The sequence below is a fragment of the Nyctibius grandis genome, chromosome 4 (genome assembly GCF_013368605.1).
Source record: "Nyctibius grandis isolate bNycGra1 chromosome 4, bNycGra1.pri, whole genome shotgun sequence".
Taxonomy (NCBI): Eukaryota; Metazoa; Chordata; class Aves; order Nyctibiiformes; family Nyctibiidae; genus Nyctibius; species Nyctibius grandis.
In genome coordinates this window covers 95,749,478-95,770,044 of record NC_090661.1, presented here as the reverse complement: position 1 = coordinate 95,770,044, position 20,567 = coordinate 95,749,478, and the positions used below count along the sequence as shown (strand labels likewise).

The following is a 20,567-nucleotide window of genomic DNA, read 5'->3' as shown; positions in this document are numbered from 1 at the left end:
GTCTCAAGGTGGTGATGAGGCACAGCAGTGCGATAAATGGAAAGTGCTTCAGGTCCAGCCTATGAGGAGACAGACGGTGCTTCTGCAGTGCCTGCAGCCAGCTCCTGATGCTCCTACCCAAGGAAGGAAGCACGGTACAGAGGGAAAGGCTGAGCTATGGTCTGCCCCATGGGCAGAGGAAAGAGCCACTTGCGGTCAGCAGCTGAAGCTTTCATCGTGGCTTCTCCCATTTGCTGAGCAGCAAAGAGCCTTGGTTGTGTTCACCTGCACCCGGCTTCAGCGAACCCAGAGGAGATGCAGAAGTATCCGTCGCTTTTCACTGCACACTTCACAGCATCAGAAGCTGCCTTTAGAGGCTGTATGACAAATTTCTGGTTAATACCCGCGTTAATTCATTTTTTCCCTAAGAGTCGCATTCGCTGTGCATGCCAAGCCATCCTCCGCTCTTCTCCTGAAGGCGATATGCTAAATCCTGCTCCCTGGGCCATGGCAAGCAGCTATTGTTGGAATACGAACAACCCACAGATGACAGCTGTGGGAATTGCAGGCACTCTGGATTGCTGAGCACCACGGTCAAATCCTGGCCAGCATCAGTGGGGCAGGATTTGACCACCGAGGCAGACCTCCCATAAAGACCTAAGCGAGCCAAGTGCTGCAGCCTGCCTGTGGGTGCTCTCAGCACCTCCCTTTGCCCGCAGGCAGCACTCTCTGGTGCTGCTGCAGTATTTGTGAGGTCCCAAAGCATACCTGTCACACTGCCACATCATCTCATATTGATAACTCCATCGTAAGCATTTTCTCTGGGTCACTCTTGACAAGACAAGGGATGAATTACTACTACAGAAAACAAGTGCTTTGAAAGAGTGCAGGAAGAGTCCAAGTTATCTAGCTTTGGATGCCTACTGGAGTACCAGACCCCAGGAAGCAGCTGTGTTTATGGGAAGGAACATTTACACATGCCAACAATTTTAATGCGAAGCATGCCTCATGCAATTTTTCTTTCCATTTACAATATTATGTATTTTATATGATAAAATTTGAAGTGCGGCTTTTGTGCATGAATGATACAGTTTCCATAATATTTTTTCATACGCAGAGACATTTTGTTTTGATCTCATGGGGCATGAGTCAACTCCTATTTGAGGCCACTGGAGTCCTTCCAGTGACCTTCCCAGAGCCTGGCTAACTGGGCAGCCGAGGCCTGACGCATTGTGGGTGCGAGCTAGCATGACCTGCCGAGGCTCAGGGCAGCTCAGAAGAGCAGGTCAATCAAAAAAAGCCTAGATCAGGAAATTACACTGACAGCATTCAGCATGCTTGGTGCAAAAACAAAGTCGCTGCCACAGAAATGCACATGTTGCAGCACCATGAGCCCCCTGGACATGTCAGCAGCAATGGGCATTCAGCCCTGCAAGATCCCCAAAGTCTGCCCATCCAAAGAAGGTACCAAGTCCCTTAATCTCAAGGGTGCAGGAGTCAGGGTGAGATACAGGACTCATTTGGCTGAGGTTCTTGAGTGGGACAAACATGACCCTGAGTTGCCTGGAGTACACAGGCCAGGTCCTGAACCCTCACAAAAGCAGGAGCCCCGTGGACCCGACCCAGCTGCTCGGGACTCCTGCCTGCACAATGATGCACGGTTGCATAGCAGAGCTGGGTTCATGCTCCAGCACCGCTTCCCATGAAGTCCCCTAAGCATGCAAGGGTGCTTTCCATGACCCTCCACACAAGGGTGGGTTCCCACACAAATTCAGGCATGTGCCCATCCAGTATGCATGAATTTTATTCCCCCTTCTTAAGGACTGTTGGAAGAGTAATTTCTTTTTTTTGGTAGGAGCAAGTTTCAATGGGGAAATGTCAGGTTCCCCAATTCAGCACAATTCTGGCAATTTGCCTCAGCTCAGAAAGGTGCCCCTGTTCTGCAGGGCCGGCAAGGGAAAGAGCACAACCAGACTCTGGAAAACACATGCCAGACCCCAAACGAGAAAAAAACAGGTCAGGCCCACAAAGCTACTCATTGAGTATCCTCACCATTTACGTGGCTTACTCACACCTCAATAGCTCTGTTATGGACAAAGAGCCAGCGAGAGGTGTCCGTGCCATGATGCTCAGCACACAGCATTCCTGTGGCTGCCCAGAAAGTGGTCTGTGCTGTCAGTACATGGCATTGAGGAGAGGTTCAGAGCAGGGAGCCCATGAGCAAGGTCCAGCAGGTGTGAGCCTCTGCCTGGCTCTGCTGCCAGCTCTGGCAGCGACCCGGGACTGTTCTGCAGGACCCAGGACTGTTCTGCAGGACACAGGGCTGCACCTGTGTCTGCCTGGGTGGCCGCTCCACCACCACCAGCCTAAGGAAATGGCACATGATTTGGAAATTAAGCAAAATATTTTGTGTTTATGAAACAGCTCCTAAGAGTTTTAAAAAGGGACTAGTAGTGTTTATACACAAGCTGGATGGACTCTAACATGCTGCGTGCTCTGTTGTGTCAACTCCTGCACCTGCACAGGATATTTTTAAAAATCCCCATGAAATGAGGGAGCCAAACAACAGAGTCTAATCAGCCCCAGCTTGGTGATCTCACTAGAGCCACATTGAACATTTTTGCTAATGGAGCTGCAAGATGCTATGGAAAATCTCTCCAAAGAGCCTCTGTTCACGTCTGAAGTTAAGGCTGGTCAAAAGCAGGCAGTGGAGCTGTGGAGGAGCTGGTGTTGGCACAGGCTGGGTGCAGAGCCCTGCTCCCGGGGCTGATCGAGCGCTCCCCGGGCAGAGAGGAGGCCTTGGAGGGAGCCCAAGCCTTGCAGTGCTGCAGCCCGCTGCCAGGGCAGAGTGGGAAGGGGAGAGCAGCAGCTCAGCTAACGCCGCCTCGATCCCTTCTTGGGCAAGGAGGAGACTTGGCCAAAGCAGAATCAAGTTGAAGCACGTTTTCTTGTGCTTTCCCAAACTACCAGAATTACCAAATGTGCTTTTCACTGGGTGTTTTGGTTTTCTACACCAGAAAGTGTCTGGACCCCTTCTTAGCAACACAAGTTCTCCTTTCGCTCATATCACTTGCTGAAGGTCCTGTGTGGACCATGTTTGCTTGTAGGATGACACCAGGATCCAGTCCTTAAAAGGTTATTGACTTGGGAAGAGAGAGTTTCTAGAATTTAAGGGCTGGGCAACTTCTTGGAAACTGTGTTATCAGCACAGCTACAAGCTGGAGCTTTAACAACCCTTCCTAAGCTGCACATCTCTCGTTCCTATTCCTGCAGTTTGATATTCGTCTCTGTACACGTATGCTTATTTTGCAATTTGTTATTCAAAACAGCTTTGGTCCAAGATTGCCACAAAACCATGGAGCCAAGCTTGATTGCTTTGATGTTACTGAAATTAGGTGTCAGCTAAGTCCCGAAGCAAACCGGTAAAGGGGAGCAGACATCTGTGCACAGACACTACGTAAAGGCTGGTGCCACGAACCTTACATGTCGTCCCCCTTTGCTGGTGGAAAGGGAAATGCCAGGGGCAGGGGGGTGTCAAGGGTTGTTATCTGCAGAAGCAAAAGGTGGTGAAACAGGAACAGAGAGGCACTGACTTTGCCGAGCAGGGAGTGTCACCAGGGCACACGCTGGTCTCTAAAAGCGGTGGAGGAGGACTGAGAGGGAACGGCTGAGTGCAGCACTTCGGGGATTTAGAACACAACCTGACAAGACATTAAAATGTGCTGGAAGCATGAGCCCGTCTTTCCAACACAGCTGTAGAGAGCACAGGCTTTGCATCTGGGATCCAGACCTCATCCCTGAGGGGTGTGGAGCAGACCTGAGTGAGGACCGTCGGCGGGAGCCGGCCAGCAAAGGCCTGAGGTGCCAATGGCTCACCCACTGCCCTCGCCAGGGCAGGCTGCTCAGAAAAGCTGGTGCCTGCCTTGGAAACAAACATCCACAGAGCCACGGACACCCAGCACCAGTAACTTCACCTCCTGAATCGCTGCTATGATAATCCTGTTTGCTCAGTCTTAGTGACTGAAGCGAACCATGACCGAGAAAAACAGCAGGATTATCCTCCAGCACCTGTTCCCACTGAAAGGATTATCATAGTTGGCCGCGCCGGATGACGACCTCTAGGTATCTCCATGAAAGCACCCTGAGCGACATGGCAACCCACCAGAAGAAGACCTCCCTCCCCTTCTGGATGCCCCTTTCCCAGATATTTTCAGCACAGCGGCTGGAGGCCCCTTGCAAATGGAGGCCAGTCCATGTGGATACAAGCACCAGTGCTTGCACGTCTCCTGCACACAGACTTGCTCCCCAAATAGCATCATCTCTAGTTTGACTGTCTAACAGGGAGGCAAGGTGAGAAGCATGGGCTGTAAGCTGCAGGGCTCAGATGTCAGAGAGCAGTTTTAAAGCATTTCAAACCAAGTTGTTTTTCCTGTTCATCGTTTCTTGTACTTGTGCTGTTCAAACACAGGATCTGAGCCACTCACCTCACAACATGTAAGGGCTCAGTTGTGCGGCATTTGCATCCACAACACAATGGTCGCTGATGAGAGAGCTATTTTACTGCTGAATGAAAATTCTTGATTGCAGAAAAAGAGATCTTCCTCAGAGCTGTTTACATGGGAAAGCAGGAAAACCAGAGAAGGTCCAGAGAAATTTTGGAGGGACTCAGCTCAGCAATGGATGGGTAGCTCAGGCAATGTGAATGCAACCCTCCCGTGGATGGAGGACTTCTGTTTAACCTCACCTTCCAGCCACGAAATCTGTCCCACTGTGCCCTCTTTTTTGTCTTCCTTTTGGGGCCACCTTGAATATCAAGGCTAGCTCAATTGCTTACAAATTGCCAGTGGGCTTTGCAGCAGCGCCCTGAGGACTGGTTCTGTCATTGGTCTTGAAGACTGAGAAAGAGCCTTTGGAAGAGAGAAGGGATGCTCCAGAAGGGAGGAGGCAGACACCATCTTCACACCTGGGGGAATGATTTAAGTGGAGGAGGCAGACACCATCTTCACACCTGGGGGAATGATTTAAGTGGAGGAGTCTGAGCGTAGAAGAAGTCCCGTCTGCCACTGGACCCCTGGGGACAGACACCTCTGGTCCTGGGCCATTGCACAAATGTGTAATTCCTTGAAGCAATGCTAATGTACCCATCATTGCTCTGCAGCCATGTCACACAGGCCGGGGAGCTCATGCTGTGACCAAGCACATTTGCTCCCATTGTGCCAACACCAGATCAAGTGTCCTAGGCCCCTTCAAGGCAGGGTATCTCCCAGTGGTGGTAACTTTTAGTGCCCCAGGGAGCTGCAAGAAAGGCATTAAGTCCCTTAATAGTGCACAAGGCAGGCTGCCCCAAGACCTCCATGACACGAGCTAACTCCTCTCTCCATCGTTCTTCTCAAGAGCATGCTCCCATCCTTTAAGCAGAGGCCTTGGTGAATAAATTACTGCAGTCATAGATTTTTTTTTTCTATAATTGAATGTAACATTAAACTAGACATTGGAACATGGAGACAAGCAAAGCAAAAAAATCAGGGGAATAATCCTTAGCTTATAATGATTTTTGCAAAACATTGTTGAAATTAGGTTTTATTGGAACAAAAATGTATTTATCATATCTGTCAACACTGGAAAATTATGTTTAAATTAAAACTTTATTTTAAACCCTGAAGATGATCCAGAAGTGATATGATACTTATAAATAGCTTATCATACACCACAGTAGAAAAAGTACATTTATCCTCTTGCTATTGAGTCAAATTCATGGTTACATATGAGATGGGAATTAGTTTTACCCTTCTGACTATCAAAACAGAGAAAAAAATTAAAACCACGGGGAGGAGATGAGCAACAGCCCGCAGGTCAGAGTCTCCTGTGAAAAGGACCACAGGAAAAAGATCTGCATTGGAACAGGCCACCCCGGTGCCAAAGCTGGTCTAGATCCGGGCCAATACTAGGCAGTACCAAGCAGCAGAGACCTGTGATCCCCACCGTTGTGCACAGGATTTCAACCTCTGATGTGCTTAAAAGCTGTTCTCAAGCCCTGAGCCAGCCAGGTCCCCATTTAAACTCCTTTACGCTGTGGATGGGTGGCTCTTTCCAAAGTCTTCACCCTGTTGTTTTTGGCCACGGCTTTGACAGGACGGCAGGACTGCAGATGACTTCTTGTGCCAGCTCAGCTTCAAGGCAAGAAATGTCCTGTGGCCCCAATATCAAGCACTGCAAAGGCTCTTCTGACAAGGCTGAATAATGTATTGTATAAATTAGGCACAAGACTAACTACACAGCTGTCTAACCTGGCCAGGAACCTCCACGGGGCTGCTGATGCTGGTGCCCCACCCGTGCACTTGCCATGTTCCCAGTGCATCCCAGTGGCTCACGTGCTGTGCTCAGCTACCACAGGGTAGACCCACTTGGGTTTTTAGGGGGCCTATCTGAGATCTCAGGCAGCCCCACTGCAGTGGTGAGGATGCCTCTGCTAGAGGAGACCAGTGGCTGACAGGAGGTGAGGGCTGACACCCCCTCCTCCCCGACCCAACAGCTGGGATTTAGGGGACCTCTTACAAAACCTCATTTTTTTACCAGGGAGGGGATCGGAAATATTCTCCTTGGATAGTTCAGTCTTTGAACCTCAGATAGAGGAGGCTGCATTCCTTTATCTGGGCTTCATTAATATCCCATAAAAAAAGACAAATGTTCTCCTTTCATGGGGCCAAGCAGAGTCAGTGTGCTCTGCTCGGGCTGTGGCTGTGGCCATAGCCCAGGTGGCTACCTGTGTGGGGGATGGAGATGATGGGCTGCGACACAGCAGCACAAATGCAGCCTGTTGGGATGCCGGCTGGCTGTAGACCACGCAGCAGCCCAGGCGGCCTGCCACTCCTGCATGCAACGCAGAGGCCATCACTGAAGTGGCAGGGAGCCCAGGAGGTGACCGTGGATAATGCCACAAAGCCGCCCAGAGAGGGGAGATGGGAAGCTGGTGGGCAGAGCTGAGCCCCGGGTGGCGGGAGGCTCTGAGCGGCAGTGGCTGGGAGCTGAATGGTGACATGGGGAGATAAGGCTCTTGATGGATGGACCTCGGAAGGTTTGAAGGTTTTTGTTCTGTTTGGATAAGTAGTCAAATATTCACGCAGATAAGCTTCAGAAATGCATCTGATCTAAAGCCCTTTTTATCTTAAAAAGCAGGGCTGGAAATAGAACAAGAGAATTCCTCTGGGGCTTTGGTGACTCCTGGGCTTCCTTTCACCAGCACCAGGCTGTCCAGACCTACCCAGGCAAGCAAATCAACAGTCAGGACAGCTCTAAGAGCCAGACCCTCCTTGAACTTCAGGCATTTGGCTGTGCCTAGGTACCAACCTTACTCACAGCCTGGGGGAGAGGGGAGATGGTCCTTTTCTTGGTCACTCTCTGCACTTTGTCATCTTGGTCCACATACCTGCTATGGGTGGTTTAAAACATTGTTAAGGAAACGCCCTCGCTAACGTTTGTGTGTATCTTAAGATATCCGTTGGCACAGAGTTTATATAACATTGCCTGGCGCCTCTTCACCGGCACAGTTATACCCACATCGAGCAGCTCATTGCCTGCAAAGATCTGCAATGACCTGCTGATTAATGGTTGCTGGTGGCAAGACCCGACAGCAGCACAGATGATGTTGGTAGCCTGCTGCCCTCCTCGAGCACCATGTTCAGACCTAGATGAGGGCTGCAGGCAGCACCGAAGATGGCCAGCAATTATCCTGCAACTGTAAATTGCAGTGCTTGTGTGGAGTGCTTTTGGAGAGTGCATCATTTCCTTGGAAATAAATTATAACATTGTACTTTATTCTAGCGAGTTTCCTTGTACCATAAGTTGTTTAAACAGTTTCTCATTATGCATTTCCCATTCAGACAAAAAACAGACCAGAAAGCCTGAGGCACCAAGGCTGGTAGGAAAACGGAAATCCTGCTCTGACCATCAGAGTGGGCAGAGAGCAGCTCCCTGGCTCTGGGCAGGTGCTGGTGGACCCAGTGAAGGTTTGGGGCAGGAAGGGGCAGGCAGGAGCAGCAGCAATTTCTGGCTCTGCAGAAAGTCTTCAGGTGACCCAAACACCTTTCAGGTTCATCTTTGAACAAATATGACTCCCAATCAGTTATGCAGGGTTTCCGTCTGAGCATCCCCGACTTTGGGATGCCTTAGGGAGGACACAGTTCCAAATCCCAAGGGCAGAGCAGCAGAGGGCTTTCAGCAAGCCGAGGGAGTCCACCCTATCTAGGGTCAACTCATCGCTTCCTGTCCCCCGTGTCCCTCCCCAGGCTTCCCAACTTGCTATTTGTATCTTTGGCCTAATGAGTCCCCTGCATCCACCCCATAGCTTTAACCTCTTCCTTGCCAAGCGGTGTTTGGAGTTTACATTAGAAAGTTGTTTATGTTATATTGCTTTGTAATAGTTTCCTCCTACACCACCTCCCTTCCTTCCCCAATAAAAAGCCCTACGGTGCACTTGGCAAAGCCCGTAAAGTAAGGAGGGGTTTGGAGACCCAACTAGTTTTTGGTAAACCCAGTGGTGAAATAATGTCTCTCTTGAAGGACATGAAAGCCTGAGCTCATAATAGTAGGAAAGTGGTGTCCCCCCTAAGTAAAGAATTGCCTACTTGCAGCTACCTAGTGTAAAACACAGATGTCCATGCAGCAGGCCACGAACCATCATTGGACGTAGGGGGTTAACCCCACGTGTTTTCCTCACTGGTCAGGGTGGCATTGATGGTAGTAAACCGATGTGTTAGCTAAGCTCCAAATACTTGAAGTTGTGACAAGTGTGAGCAGGGAAAGGAGAGCACAAAAAGGCAGCAGTGTTTTGAACTCACCTAGATTGATGAACAGAAGGAGAAGGCAATGAAAATCCATTAGCCTGACTGTTCCCTGCAGAGGAAAAACAGGCACAAAAATCCAATTCATTATTCTCTTTCTTATTTAATGCTAAGCCAGTCATTGAACTTTACTACTTCATTTATCCATTTTCTTTAGTAGTAGGGCTGCAGGAAATCTTTCTCTTCTCAAAGGGGGTTTCAAGTTTCTCACTGATATCATGTAAAAATACTTGGAGTGTATGAGTAAAAAATAACTGCATTTCAAAGGGAGCTTGAGCCATGAGATAATGATAATTTTTCTGTTCTGAAGCGCAGAACCAAAGAGTGGAGGTTCCTGGGAGCTCGGAGCACCATTGTTCTTCTTCCAGGCCGTTATCTGGAGACAAGCCCTGTGATAGACTCTGGTGAGGCCACCGAAGGGATTATCTGCTCCGAGTGCTAATGGCATGCATTTGACAACATCAACCGTTTAATTTATGAGGTGCCTCGTAACGTAAAGGCAAAGAAATCCATACCATGCAACAGCCCAAGCACACCCAGTGCAACTAAAAAGTACCTGATCAAAGCCCAGCCTGCTCTACACCACCACTTTCTTAATTATGGCTATGTAGAAATGTTCCACCTTCCCAAAAGGCACCTTAGCAGATTTTGTACAGTGATGGCAGCATTATATAATGAGAAATATATTAATGGAAACTCTCCAAGACTGAAATAATTCCAGCCTTTTTATCACCACATTCCTTGCTCCCACATGAGCGAAGTGTGCAGGAATAAAAGCAGTTAAAACACCATCCACCAGAAGACATGCACGACGGGCATTGCTCACAAGTCACTAACAGCTCAGTGGTACCCGTCAGTGTTGGGATCCACACAAAGACATTGGGCAAACAGAGCTGCTCTTCCCGGGGAATTATTTTTCCATTGCCTGTGGCTCGTTGCCATGTCACCCTCTTGCAGCTGGGGACGGCTTAGTGCTGTCACCAGGGACCTGAGTTGCTCTTTCAGCTCCCCTGGTCCCGATTGCTGCCAAGATTTGAGGAGTCTGTCCCATGCTCTTCACTGCGGTCTAGCTACACAGCAGATAATCAGACTTAAATCATGTTTTTCTTCTATCGCACGAATATTTGTACAAAACTAAATTTATTTTCACTTTTCACATGCAATGAGAAACTTAATGGCCTAGTCATTAAGCTTCTGAATATGATATTCAGAGTGGCCCCTGAAGGGAGGGAAGGTTTGGGTGGTGAGTCCTGATTTCCCAACACAGGTCAGGCAAAATGACAGGCCAGACAGTGCTGGTCTAGGTCTCAGCTTCTGCAGCATCACCGCCACACATGAGGTTTGTGATCACAGTGATGGATCCAAATCGGGGCTGCTACCAAAGCAGACGATCTCAGCCCCATCGCTCCACATGTTCCCAGGCCCCTCGTGCCATCACTCGTGTTTGTGCAACCTGTGTGGATAAGCCAAAACAAACCTTCTCTGAAAGGGCTGGTTTTCAGCCAGAGGAGCCCGTTGCCCACGCGGTTGCACAGGCAGCAGAGCCAGTCCAGGCAGTGGGACATGCAAGCGAGGGCTGAGGGCTGGGGAGAGAAGGGTGTGAGCACCAGCCCTGGCTTGGATGGGCTGATGCTGAAAACCACAGACATGCATTCACCCTGTGCCAGCTAGCTGGTGACCCCCTGGCAGCGAAACAGAAACAAAACCTCTCCCATGGGTGCTCTCAAGGTGGTTTAGAGCACTGTTACAATACCTGTTGTTACTGGCAATCACTGCACCGGCAGCTGCCGTGCAGCAAATATTACATAAAAGCTCCAAAAAGCTCAAGTATTTGACACAAGCTGATTCGCGAGCTGATAGGATGCTCCTGTGTCAGATCCGGGATTCCAGGCACAGCCTGGGCGCACTGGTGTTGTGGCTGTCCCAGGCTGGTGATGGGAACCTGCCAGGGTACCAGTGATGCTTCAGTCAGGGGCAGGGGGAGCAACGGGTCCCCCCATCACCCCTCCTGCCTCCCCCTCGCCTCTGCTGCCAACTGCAGTGAGGGTAGCTGCCTGCCAGGGACCACATCCCACACCACGCTTCATGTCGTTAAGTGACCTAATTGAGATTTTATTTGATGGCTCCCAAGTGAGTATTTAGGGGAAGAACAGACAAACAAAACATCCCTCGCTGAAGACGGGCTCCACGAGTGGGTGAGATGTCAAATGATGGGAGCTTTGTGGGACGTCTCCCAGTTTACCTGCTCCAGTCCAACAGGAACTCCTGCACTCCTCCCTCCACAGCGCAACGGTGGGTCAGCAAGCCCCAAGAGGGGACACAGGCTGGCTTACCCCTTTGTGTCGCAGGACAACTCTGGGGTCCCCTCTGATGCACAGGCAGATGAGAGGGGGACACGTTGTACGCCCAAATGGGAGCAGAGGGAGGGTGGCTGGGAGCACCGTGAGCTATCCCCAGGGGTGGCTGGGGTGGACAGCACTTGTCCACCACCATGGCTTGCACAGGGTGTCAGCAGCATCTGTAACTCTCGCTGGACTGGTCAGTGAGGGGCTATTTCATCTGTACGTGGAAACTTTAACACAGAACGTTGTTATCCCTTCCCCGCTAAGAAATCCTGCCAGGAGCTTGTCTCAATTCCTTCTTCTTGACAAGAACTCTTCAAATTTTGGCCACAAAGTGCTGTTTAAATTTTACCACATGGCAAGTCTTTTGGCATGAGCTGTTGTGTTGTCCCTGCAATTTTTCCTTCCAGTGGCAGGGTATTCTGCAGTCCCACTTTGAGGGAGGGCAGCTGACAGCCTCTGAGGGGATGCAGCACCCGCCTGGCCCTGCAAAATTACTTGTTGGTAGCTGAAATATTTATACACCCACCAGCTGCTGGGATTTTGAGCTCTTTAGTGGCTCTGATTGCCTCTTCGGTGTATGCACTTAAATCTGCCTTTAAAAGCGTTGTGCCAATGAGCTTAAGACCCATTATCAAAATAATTTTGGTAGGAAGAAGTCTAAATATCATGGCTTAGAGAGAGACACTGGGCCAGGCATGCAAAGGTACATCACTGCCTGGAGACGCACAGCGGTGGCTAATGGCTGGAGCACTAAACTAGTAGAAAATCCTCATTTAATCTCATTAAGGACAACAGGATTCGGTGCATTACACAGGATCAGAAGGGACAGGCACAACATTGTGTCTGCGATGCGCTGCTCACCATGGCAATGGCAAAAGTCTGGGTAAGCTTCTGTTTTCTCCTTCAGGTTGTGGTTCTGGAGGTCAGGACTAATTTCCTATTTGTTTGGGTACTTTGGGATTGGTATTAACAACAGTGAGCACCGATCCTGGAAGGAACAGGTATGGCCAAACCCAGACACTGCCTGGCATCTGGTACCGTTCACATCTGGATGCAGACTGCTGCTGGGGCACAGCGAAAACCTCGTGCTGCCGGGTGCTGAGGCCGAGCAAGCGAACACCACCACGAAAAGCCCGTGACCTCAGTGGGCAGGACAACAAAACGCCAGTTTGCGAAGCGAACGTGCGTACCAAGCTGCCGGTTTTCGTGAACCAGGAAGCTGATGGCCAGTTTACATAACAAACCCAACCCCTCTTCCATTTCCAGCACGGCGGGCCCGATTCCGTCGCTGGTGTTTGCAGGACGGAGCGATGACTCAGGGGAGCGGCATGGCCAGCAGCTTGCACCAGCACGCCCGGCACAGCCGGAGAAGCGTGGGCGCACCCTGTGCCCTGCAGCACCCTCCCCGGGGTGCCACGGGGCACCTCCTGTTTGGCACCACGCAAGAGGACGATGGCTCCGGGCTGGGGGAAGGCTCCAGGTCCAGCAAAACTCAGCGTAAGCTGGAGCCCCTCAGAGGGGAGAGGGAGATGCTTAGGGGGAGGCTCATGTCCTGGGAGCCGTGGATGGTCAGGGAGCTGCGCAGCTTTACGTCGGCTGAGAAGCTGCTCAGGTGTGCTTTAGTCTGCTGCTGTTACCCAATAAGAATAAGAAAACCTTTTAGGGATGTTTGGGGCATGTTTCAGCTGCCAGTCCCTTGGTGGCATGGTCCTGTATGGAAAGTGCCTTACCTCTCACACTTCTTACCCTGTGCATCTGTCTGGTGCATCCCTATCCAAACCAATTAGACTTTACTAGTAAAAGGCAATACCTCTAGCATGGCCAAAGACGCCCCAGTTTTTGCTGTTCGCAATGACAATCCCGGGTTTGCTTGCCAGCATCACCTTTTTTATCCTTTTCCCATCTCGGTCACCTTTTCAAGCACAGTTTGACAGCCTGAAGTTACCAAATTGCATGAATAAATCACCTGCTGTTACCACGGCTGCTCCTCGCAGATGGGCAGGCGTACAAACACCTCCAACAAAAAGCATATTGGTTTCTTCTGCGAGACGATTATCACAAATATTGTTGATTTTACATTATATGTGATTGTTTATATAAAGAGAAAGACTCCTTACTTCCTCCTGGGGCCTTGGGGAATTTGGCAGGCTCTGAAAGCAAGTCAGTGGTGCATGGGGTAACGCTCCTCGGGGGCAGTGCGCTTAGTGCCATTGCAGGAGATCACGTTAGTGCTTTTGACACGATCAAACAGAAAGTTCCAGCTGAACAATGAGTTTTTAGGATGAAAAGTGAAATGTTAAGAAGGTGTGTACGTCTCCGTGAACTTGCTTCATTTCACTCGTTGATGTGGCAGCAACAGAACTATTTTTAGGTATAATCCTTCAAACAGAACATGACTTCTCCTTTCTGATTAGTACAAAGCTGGCTGCTAGTCAAAGGATAATTATTTCCCAACACATCACCTAACACACACCAGCAAACAAAGCACTCATTATTTGAGCTATCCGACGTTAACTGTTGTCTAGCAGTTAACATTTTCTAGACAGCTTTGAACAGGACTAATAGCTCCAGCTTCATTAGCATAGGTCATTTACTGCTGGTAACAATACTTTTCTGGAGATAGTCTCTGGTATAAGATTAGATTATCAGGTCAAATTCTGCTCCCGGTGGCAATGATGCCTGACCACATTTGGCCTCAAGAAAATCTGCTCTTTCAGTTCGTAGCTGCACAATTTCCAGCCCTGCAGCTGATATATTACATAAAGGAAGTAAGTGCACTCCACCAGACAGGAAATTACAATAAATTAGGAAAGTGTGCAGCACAAGGAAGGTTTGCAAAATAGCCACTTAAAAGTTATTAATAAAACCTCAACTTCAGATAGGGTTTAGGGGGAAAAAAAAAAAAAAGCTGATAAAGAAGTTGTCCTTATACTTGAAAACATGTGCGTACCCAAAAAGGAAAGCAGCGTTTGCACAAGAACCGGTGCGTGCTGTATCACAAACACCCGGCTGATGCTGTCGAATGCTGCGTGTGCCATGGGCACAGTTCACGATTTTAAGCCACATTTTTTGCACATAGCTCCATTCGTTCATCACTTACTGCTCGGAGCTGCAGTCGGTCAATGCCGAGGGTCGCGGTCTCGAGGCGCAGTGAATTCACAGGAGTGCTTTAGTGCAGCTCTCGCTGGCGGGGAGGTCCTTCTGCAGGCACTTCGACAGCCTGCTGCGTGTCTGAAACATCCGTAACTTTCCTGAACACAGGGAAAACTGAGCCAGGCTTTCCACCCGATATATTCCCATTTAAGCACGTGGAGAGATGCAGCCTTCTTTTCCAAAGTGCTGAGCAAACACTGCTTAGAGTGTGGCCGGCGCCTTTGAGAATCGGGCGTCTTGCATGTGGAAGTCTCGGGCGCCCTCGCCAAATAATTTTGGTCCTGGCAGATGCAGGACGTTTTCTCCGAGTGGATTTCTGTTTTACCTGTGTCCGCCTTCCTGCAGGCCTGCGGCTCTTTGCTGTTCCTTTCCTGCCCACGTACGTGTGCAGCCGCACGCCTACCACCTATACTTTCTGACTTGCAGCTCCAATTGCTAATCCATGTCTGGTTTTTGTCAGAAAAAAAATATTCATCGTGAGTGTTTGACTCACTGCCTCCAAAGTATTTCAGCTGCCCCGTAACACTTTTCAGAGTATCCTTCTTCTCCTCGGAGAACAGCCTGTTCTGAGCGTGATCCACGGCAGACGGCTCGCCAGCAGCCTCCCCTTCCTCGCACACGTGTGTGCCATATGTCCTGCTCTGTCCACACTGTTACGGTGCCACCAACTTTTTTACACGGTGCAAGATGGAACAGCATCCGCCGTCCACGCTGACAGGTGGATTATCTTAGTTGTCTACGAAGGGACTCAACGTGCAAGCCTCCAGACTCCTCCAGCAGGTCCTCAACTGGCCAAAACTCAATGGCAGACAAATCCTGACCACTTTGCTCATACAGCTGGCCCTACTGAGGCCAATGGGCAAAACTCATCCTGCCTTTCACCTTCTCAATGCCATTACACTCGTCCAGGGAAAACATGACCTAGCACAGCTATTCAGCAGGAGAAGCCAAGCAAGTTCTGGCCATAGATTCCCCACCTAAGCTGGACCCTGTTGAGCCAAAACTTTCATCACTTTTTTAAAGTCTAAGGACACAAGCGTTAGGGTGGTTAAAATTATGTGAACTGTTTATGAGATGAAGAGGCAAGTGCATTAGACTGTCCCACCCTGCTTCCCCAGGATCCAGCACCCTGCTGAGGACGAGGGCTCTAACAGACACTTCAGCTCCCAGCTGGGCACTGGGGCCAGATTCTGCCCTGCTTGACCTAGCAGGCAGGGTCCCCGTCCTGCCCTGGCTCGCTGTGATCCCCAACAAGCAGGAGGAGGGCAGTGCTGCCTCCCCATCCCGCCCCAACCCTGACACACGTAGCCAACACCTCGCTGCAGTCACTAGCATCAGACATCGTCATCTCGTGCACCCTTTTGGTCCTGTTGTCTTTGCTGGAATCACAGACAAAACCAGATTAAAAAAAAAAAATCATTTGGTGGCAGAGCCTGCTTCACTTAGCACCTGATCCGATGTCACTTCGGCATTTTAAGGAGCCCATTTCACTATTATCAAGGGAGACACCATTAATTGCAGCTCACATCGAACCCCAGTAACATCAATGGAAAAATATTATTTACTTCCCTCATCCTTTTATTTTGTCCTTGCATAAAAAGCATAACATTTTTTCCGGAAAATACATCATTAGAAATTGCAAAAGACAAATTCCTTAATTTTAAAACAAAAAAAAAAAAAATTGAACAAATGATTTCCAAACCAAACCATTGGCCACTACCCTAAAGAACTCACTTTGGGAAGTGCTCTTCCTGGGAGCTGATTTCTAATTTAACTATACTTTTGAGTTTAATAAAGCTAAAGATGGCTTTACTTCTATTCTGCACTGCCTTTTTGTTGCTCTATCTGCCATGTATTCATTGCAATAACGAAAAACTTTATGAAACCACAAGGATATGGAGTACCTTCATAAAGCAAGGCAGGAATACAATCTTTTGAATAAGGGACGTGAATCTGCAGCCCTTCTGTTCACAGTACCTCCTTACTCGGATCAATCCACAATATAACGTTCAGCTACCACAACCTGGCCCCCAAGGAATATGTGACTGTCAGCAGCACGCTGAAGCCATGCTGCACTTGACCATTAGCTTTACGATCTACAAACTAGGTAGGTTTATTTCACCCAGGGACACAGAAGAGGTTTCAGCAGTGTTTAAGCCTGTCCCAGAGCCCAGTCCTGCTCCGGTTATGCCCCAGCCATTCCCCCAGAGATTAACTCCTTTTTCACAGCAAGAGGGAACCAAAGTCTGGACTCCTGCGACCAGCTCCCCAGCTGCCATCTACCCTTACAGGGCACGAGCCTGCTCCAGCTGCTTTTCAGGCAGGGATCTCCCCCGACCTCCATGCTCAGCACTGGGACCCGGTCCTGCTGAGTGCACACCACCCACCTCACTCGGGCAGGATCAGGCCCGCTGTCAGCACGAGGTGGAGGTGGCGTGTATTGCATACGGAGATTTCTTTCTGCTCAAGACCATCGTTAGCTTTCAAATTAAACAGCCTCTGTAATCTTACATATTCTAGCCTCCTAACTCCCAGCGTGTACTCCTAACAAAAAAAAAAAAAAGAATATATTCCAGCAAGGAAGAGTTACAGAAAATAAGTGTATTCATTATCAGAGTGGAAACACCTTGTCTTTAGCCATTAAGGGAAGTCAGCAGACCTCGGTGCAACAGGAACACAACCTTATTGGGTTTCAAACACGTTTTTTACAATACCGTGTCAGGAAAAGCCATTAGATAGAGTTGTATTGGTAATCAGAGCCATCTTTAGAGAAAAACAAATGCTGTTCTTCCCATTACAGGTAGGTATTGTTTCCAAACCTATAGAGACACGCTTGCTTTGGTGCTGCAATGGTATTTATTGCACATAGACCAATTACTTACACAGTAGTAAATTGCACCAGAGTATAAATATGTTATAAAACACACACAGAGAGGGAAATGGAAACAACACACAAGTGCTAAAATAACAGCAGGTTCACGTGGGCACTTGGAAATAAAAATAATAAAAGTCCCTTAAGATATTTTAACTTATAATATGGATATATTTACAGTACCTTCATAAAATAATATAAAAAAGTCACTCTCTCAATAAAACTATAACAGATCAGACAAAACCAGAAATCAGTTTCAGGGTCAGCGTTATTCAAACCTCTGTTTCATTTTTAATTTGCGTGTGTGTACATGTGTGCAAGTAACATCTTCAAATAACTTTACAACTCTTAACACTGTGCAAAAAATGGCTTTGTTGCCATTTTCAAAAAAATGTGCAGTAAATTTTTGCGGTTGCCAGGATTTCCCCCCCCTCCCCGTTCATCTGTAATTACAATGAACAAGCTGCAGAAGGCTCCTCGCCCCCCCCCCCCCTTTTCCATAAAATACTATTAGTGGTATGTAAATATGCTGTTTAATATAAACATGGTCCATTTATTCCCCTGTACAATATGCACAGTGTGAGGTAGAAGTTTCTCAGCCTGACTGCTATTGTCTGGCCAAAGGAGATAAGCACAGTAACTCACTGCTTGCTGATGCAGAGGGAAAAAGCACAAGAGTGTGAGTTGGGTGTTTTTACCCCCTTTCAGAATCTACCTGTGCTCCTCATGTCTCATTATTTTTCTACATGTCCACCTCTGTGGAAGAGGGGAGCACAGCTACTCCCAGCTTAGAACTCATCTTGCCGTGGGTCTGCACTCTCTGCCTGAGCACCTGCAGCACAGACCCTGCACGTCCCCAAAACCCGCCCGGTGCTGTGGGTGAGGGAACGGACCCCGGGTGTCTGACAGCTCCGGGCGAGGCGGGGGACAGCTGGACCCCGGCTGCAGCCGAACTCGTCGGCCAAAGGCCAGCACCCCCGTGCTCAGGTTCAACCACCAGCACCGTCCTGGGACAACTCACCCGAGCGAAGGGCGCTGAGCCACAGCCCCTTCCGAAAGTGCTTCTCCTAGACATAAGCTGGCTGTCTTTGGGACGGGCTGTTTATTTCCTTTGTTCTCTGGTCAGTGGGTTTCCTGTTTGCTGTAGTTTCGGATGAGGTATGTCGTACACGAGTTCACCTGCTTTTATTCCTAAGTAAACACCCGCTCTCTCCCCGCTAACACAGGGATCAGGTTTGCTTGGCGTTAGCCTTACCACCAGGCAGCTGCTGGGGATTTCTCTGCTCCTGCGTGTCTCCCTGCCTGCCTTTCCCCCTGCCCCGGGTCCGACGCGGCCCCCCACTCCCCCCTCCCTATACCTTGGACTCCGAATCGGACGTTTTGCTATTTCTCTCCTCCAGGCTGGACTCGCTGCCGCCCTGCATGCCCCCGTTGCAGTCAGACCAGGTCCCTCCCAGGCTGCGCTCGGGGGAGCCCACGGTGCTGATGAAGCCCCCGGGCAGCCGGGCCAGCTCCCCGCCGCTGGCATGCAGCCGCCGGTCGGCTTTGCGGGGGCAGCAGAGCAGCCTCTTGAAGGCCTTACGAAAGTCAGGGCTGCGGCAGTAGATGATGGGGTTGAAAGCTGAGTTGGCGTAGCCCAGCCAGTTGAAGAAAAGGAAGAGCCAGTCCGGCACCAGGTCCCTGTTGAAGACGTTGACGATGTTCACCAGGAAGAAAGGAAGCCAGCACAGGGTGAACACCCCCATGATGATGCCCAAAGTCTTGAGGGCTTTCTGCTCCTTCATGGCCATGATGCGGGAGCTCTTCCGTTTGCTGGCTCGGCCGTTGCCAAGGATGGGTTGGTGGTGAGGGGGCGGGGGCGGCTGTGGCTGCTCGTGGCTACCGTAGAACCGGCCCTCGCACCTGTCGATCTTCCTGATCTGCTCCTTGGCCTCTCTGTACACCCGGAGGTACACAAAGATCATGATGAGGAGGGGGATGTAGAAAGAAATGATGGACGAGGCGATGGCATAAGCCCTGTTGGTGACAAAGTCGCAGCAGCCTGGGTCCTGGTAGCACTCCAGTGCCTGGGGGTCCTCGTCCCGCCACCAATGCATCATGATGGGCAAGAAGGAGACCAGGGCGGAGATGGCCCAGACGGTGCAGATGATGCCCTTGGCCCGACCCTTGGTCATGAGGCTCTGGTAGCGGAAAGGCGAGGTGATGGCCAGGTAGCGGTCGATGGCGATGACGCACAAGGTCTCGATGCTGGCTGTCACGCAGAGCACGTCCAGAGAGGTCCAGCACTCGCAGAGGAAGGATCCCCAGAGCCAGGTTCCCCGCACCACCAGCGTGGCCCCGAAAGGCACCACCAGCAGCCCCATCACCAGGTCGGCGCAGGCCAGCGAGGTGATGAAGAGGTTGGTGAGGGTCTGCAGCCGCTGCGTCCGCCCGATGGCCGCGATCACCAGCACGTTACCGGCCACGATCAGCAACACCACCAGGGCCATCAGCAGGCTCATACCCACAACCCACTGCTGCGACAGCACCTCGGGGGGCAACTGCCTGCTCCCGCCCGGCGCCGCCGTCACCTCGCCGCCGGCCACGGAGCGGTTTTGGGAGCCGCAATCGGGCTGCAGCCACCCATCTCCCATGGCTGTACGGGGGGCGCTCCGGCAGCCGCGCCCCGGGCCAGGAAGGCGGCGCCGCCGCCGCCTCCTCCTCCGCCGCTGCCGCCACCGCTGCCGCCGCCACCGCCTCCCCGGAGCTGCCGCATGGCCCCGCGTCTCCGCCCCGCCCCGCCCTCACCGCCCGCCACCAATCAGCATCGCAGAGGGGGGCGGGGCACGCCCTCGCCCCGCCCTGCCCGCGCGCTGCCTGCCCTGCCCGTACCCCTGTGTCTGCCCTGCCTGCGCCCGCCCCGCCGCTGCGGCGGGCGGACACCCCCCACCCCGTACGGGCGGGTGGGTGCCCCGGGGTGGGGGTGTGTGGGGGGGTGTCCGCCCGCAGCAGCGGTGCCCGGTGCTTGGGGGGAGCAACAGGATGGGGAAAAAGCAGGTTTATACCCCAAATATTTACTGCCAATATTTTACTCCCCCTGCAGCCCCGAGGCAGGGTGGGTTCTGAATCCCTGGGAAGATGGTGTAAGTGTTGGGGGACATATCTCATGCCAGAGATACCTCGCATGCCTCCGTCGACAGGCACAGCCATGCGAGCTGCTGGAGCGGGTGCTCCCCCTTCTTTACAGCTGGAAAGCAGGAAATCCCAAATACCAGCGCTTGTCCGTATGTTTAGCCTGGAGAAAAGGAGGCTGAGGGGAGACCTTATTGCTCTCTACAAGTACCCAAAAGGAGGTTGTAGCGAGGCGGGTGTTAGTCTCTTCTCCCAGGTAACAAGGGA

At 50.8% G+C, this 20,567-nt stretch overlaps 1 protein-coding gene across 2 annotated transcripts; it reads right to left on the bottom strand.

Moving 5' to 3' along the window:
• Positions 1–289: 289 nt before the first annotated feature.
• ADRB1 (adrenoceptor beta 1) lies at positions 290–19,883 on the bottom strand. 2 transcript variants are annotated; one of them, XM_068399131.1, is made up of 4 exons: positions 18,548–19,883; positions 8,817–8,871; positions 7,327–7,405; positions 7,159–7,236 (listed from the first exon to the last, which is right to left on the bottom strand). In XM_068399131.1, the coding sequence occupies exons 1-3, from the start codon at positions 19,820–19,822 to the stop codon at positions 7,371–7,373; spliced, it is 1,365 nt and encodes a 454-aa protein (XP_068255232.1). In that variant the 5' UTR covers positions 19,823–19,883; the 3' UTR covers positions 7,159–7,236; positions 7,327–7,370. The 2 variants fall into 2 exon arrangements, with proteins under 2 accessions (XP_068255233.1, XP_068255232.1); XM_068399132.1 differs by lacking the exons at positions 7,159–7,236; positions 7,327–7,405 and adding an exon at positions 290–356.
• Positions 19,884–20,567: the final 684 nt, after the last annotated feature.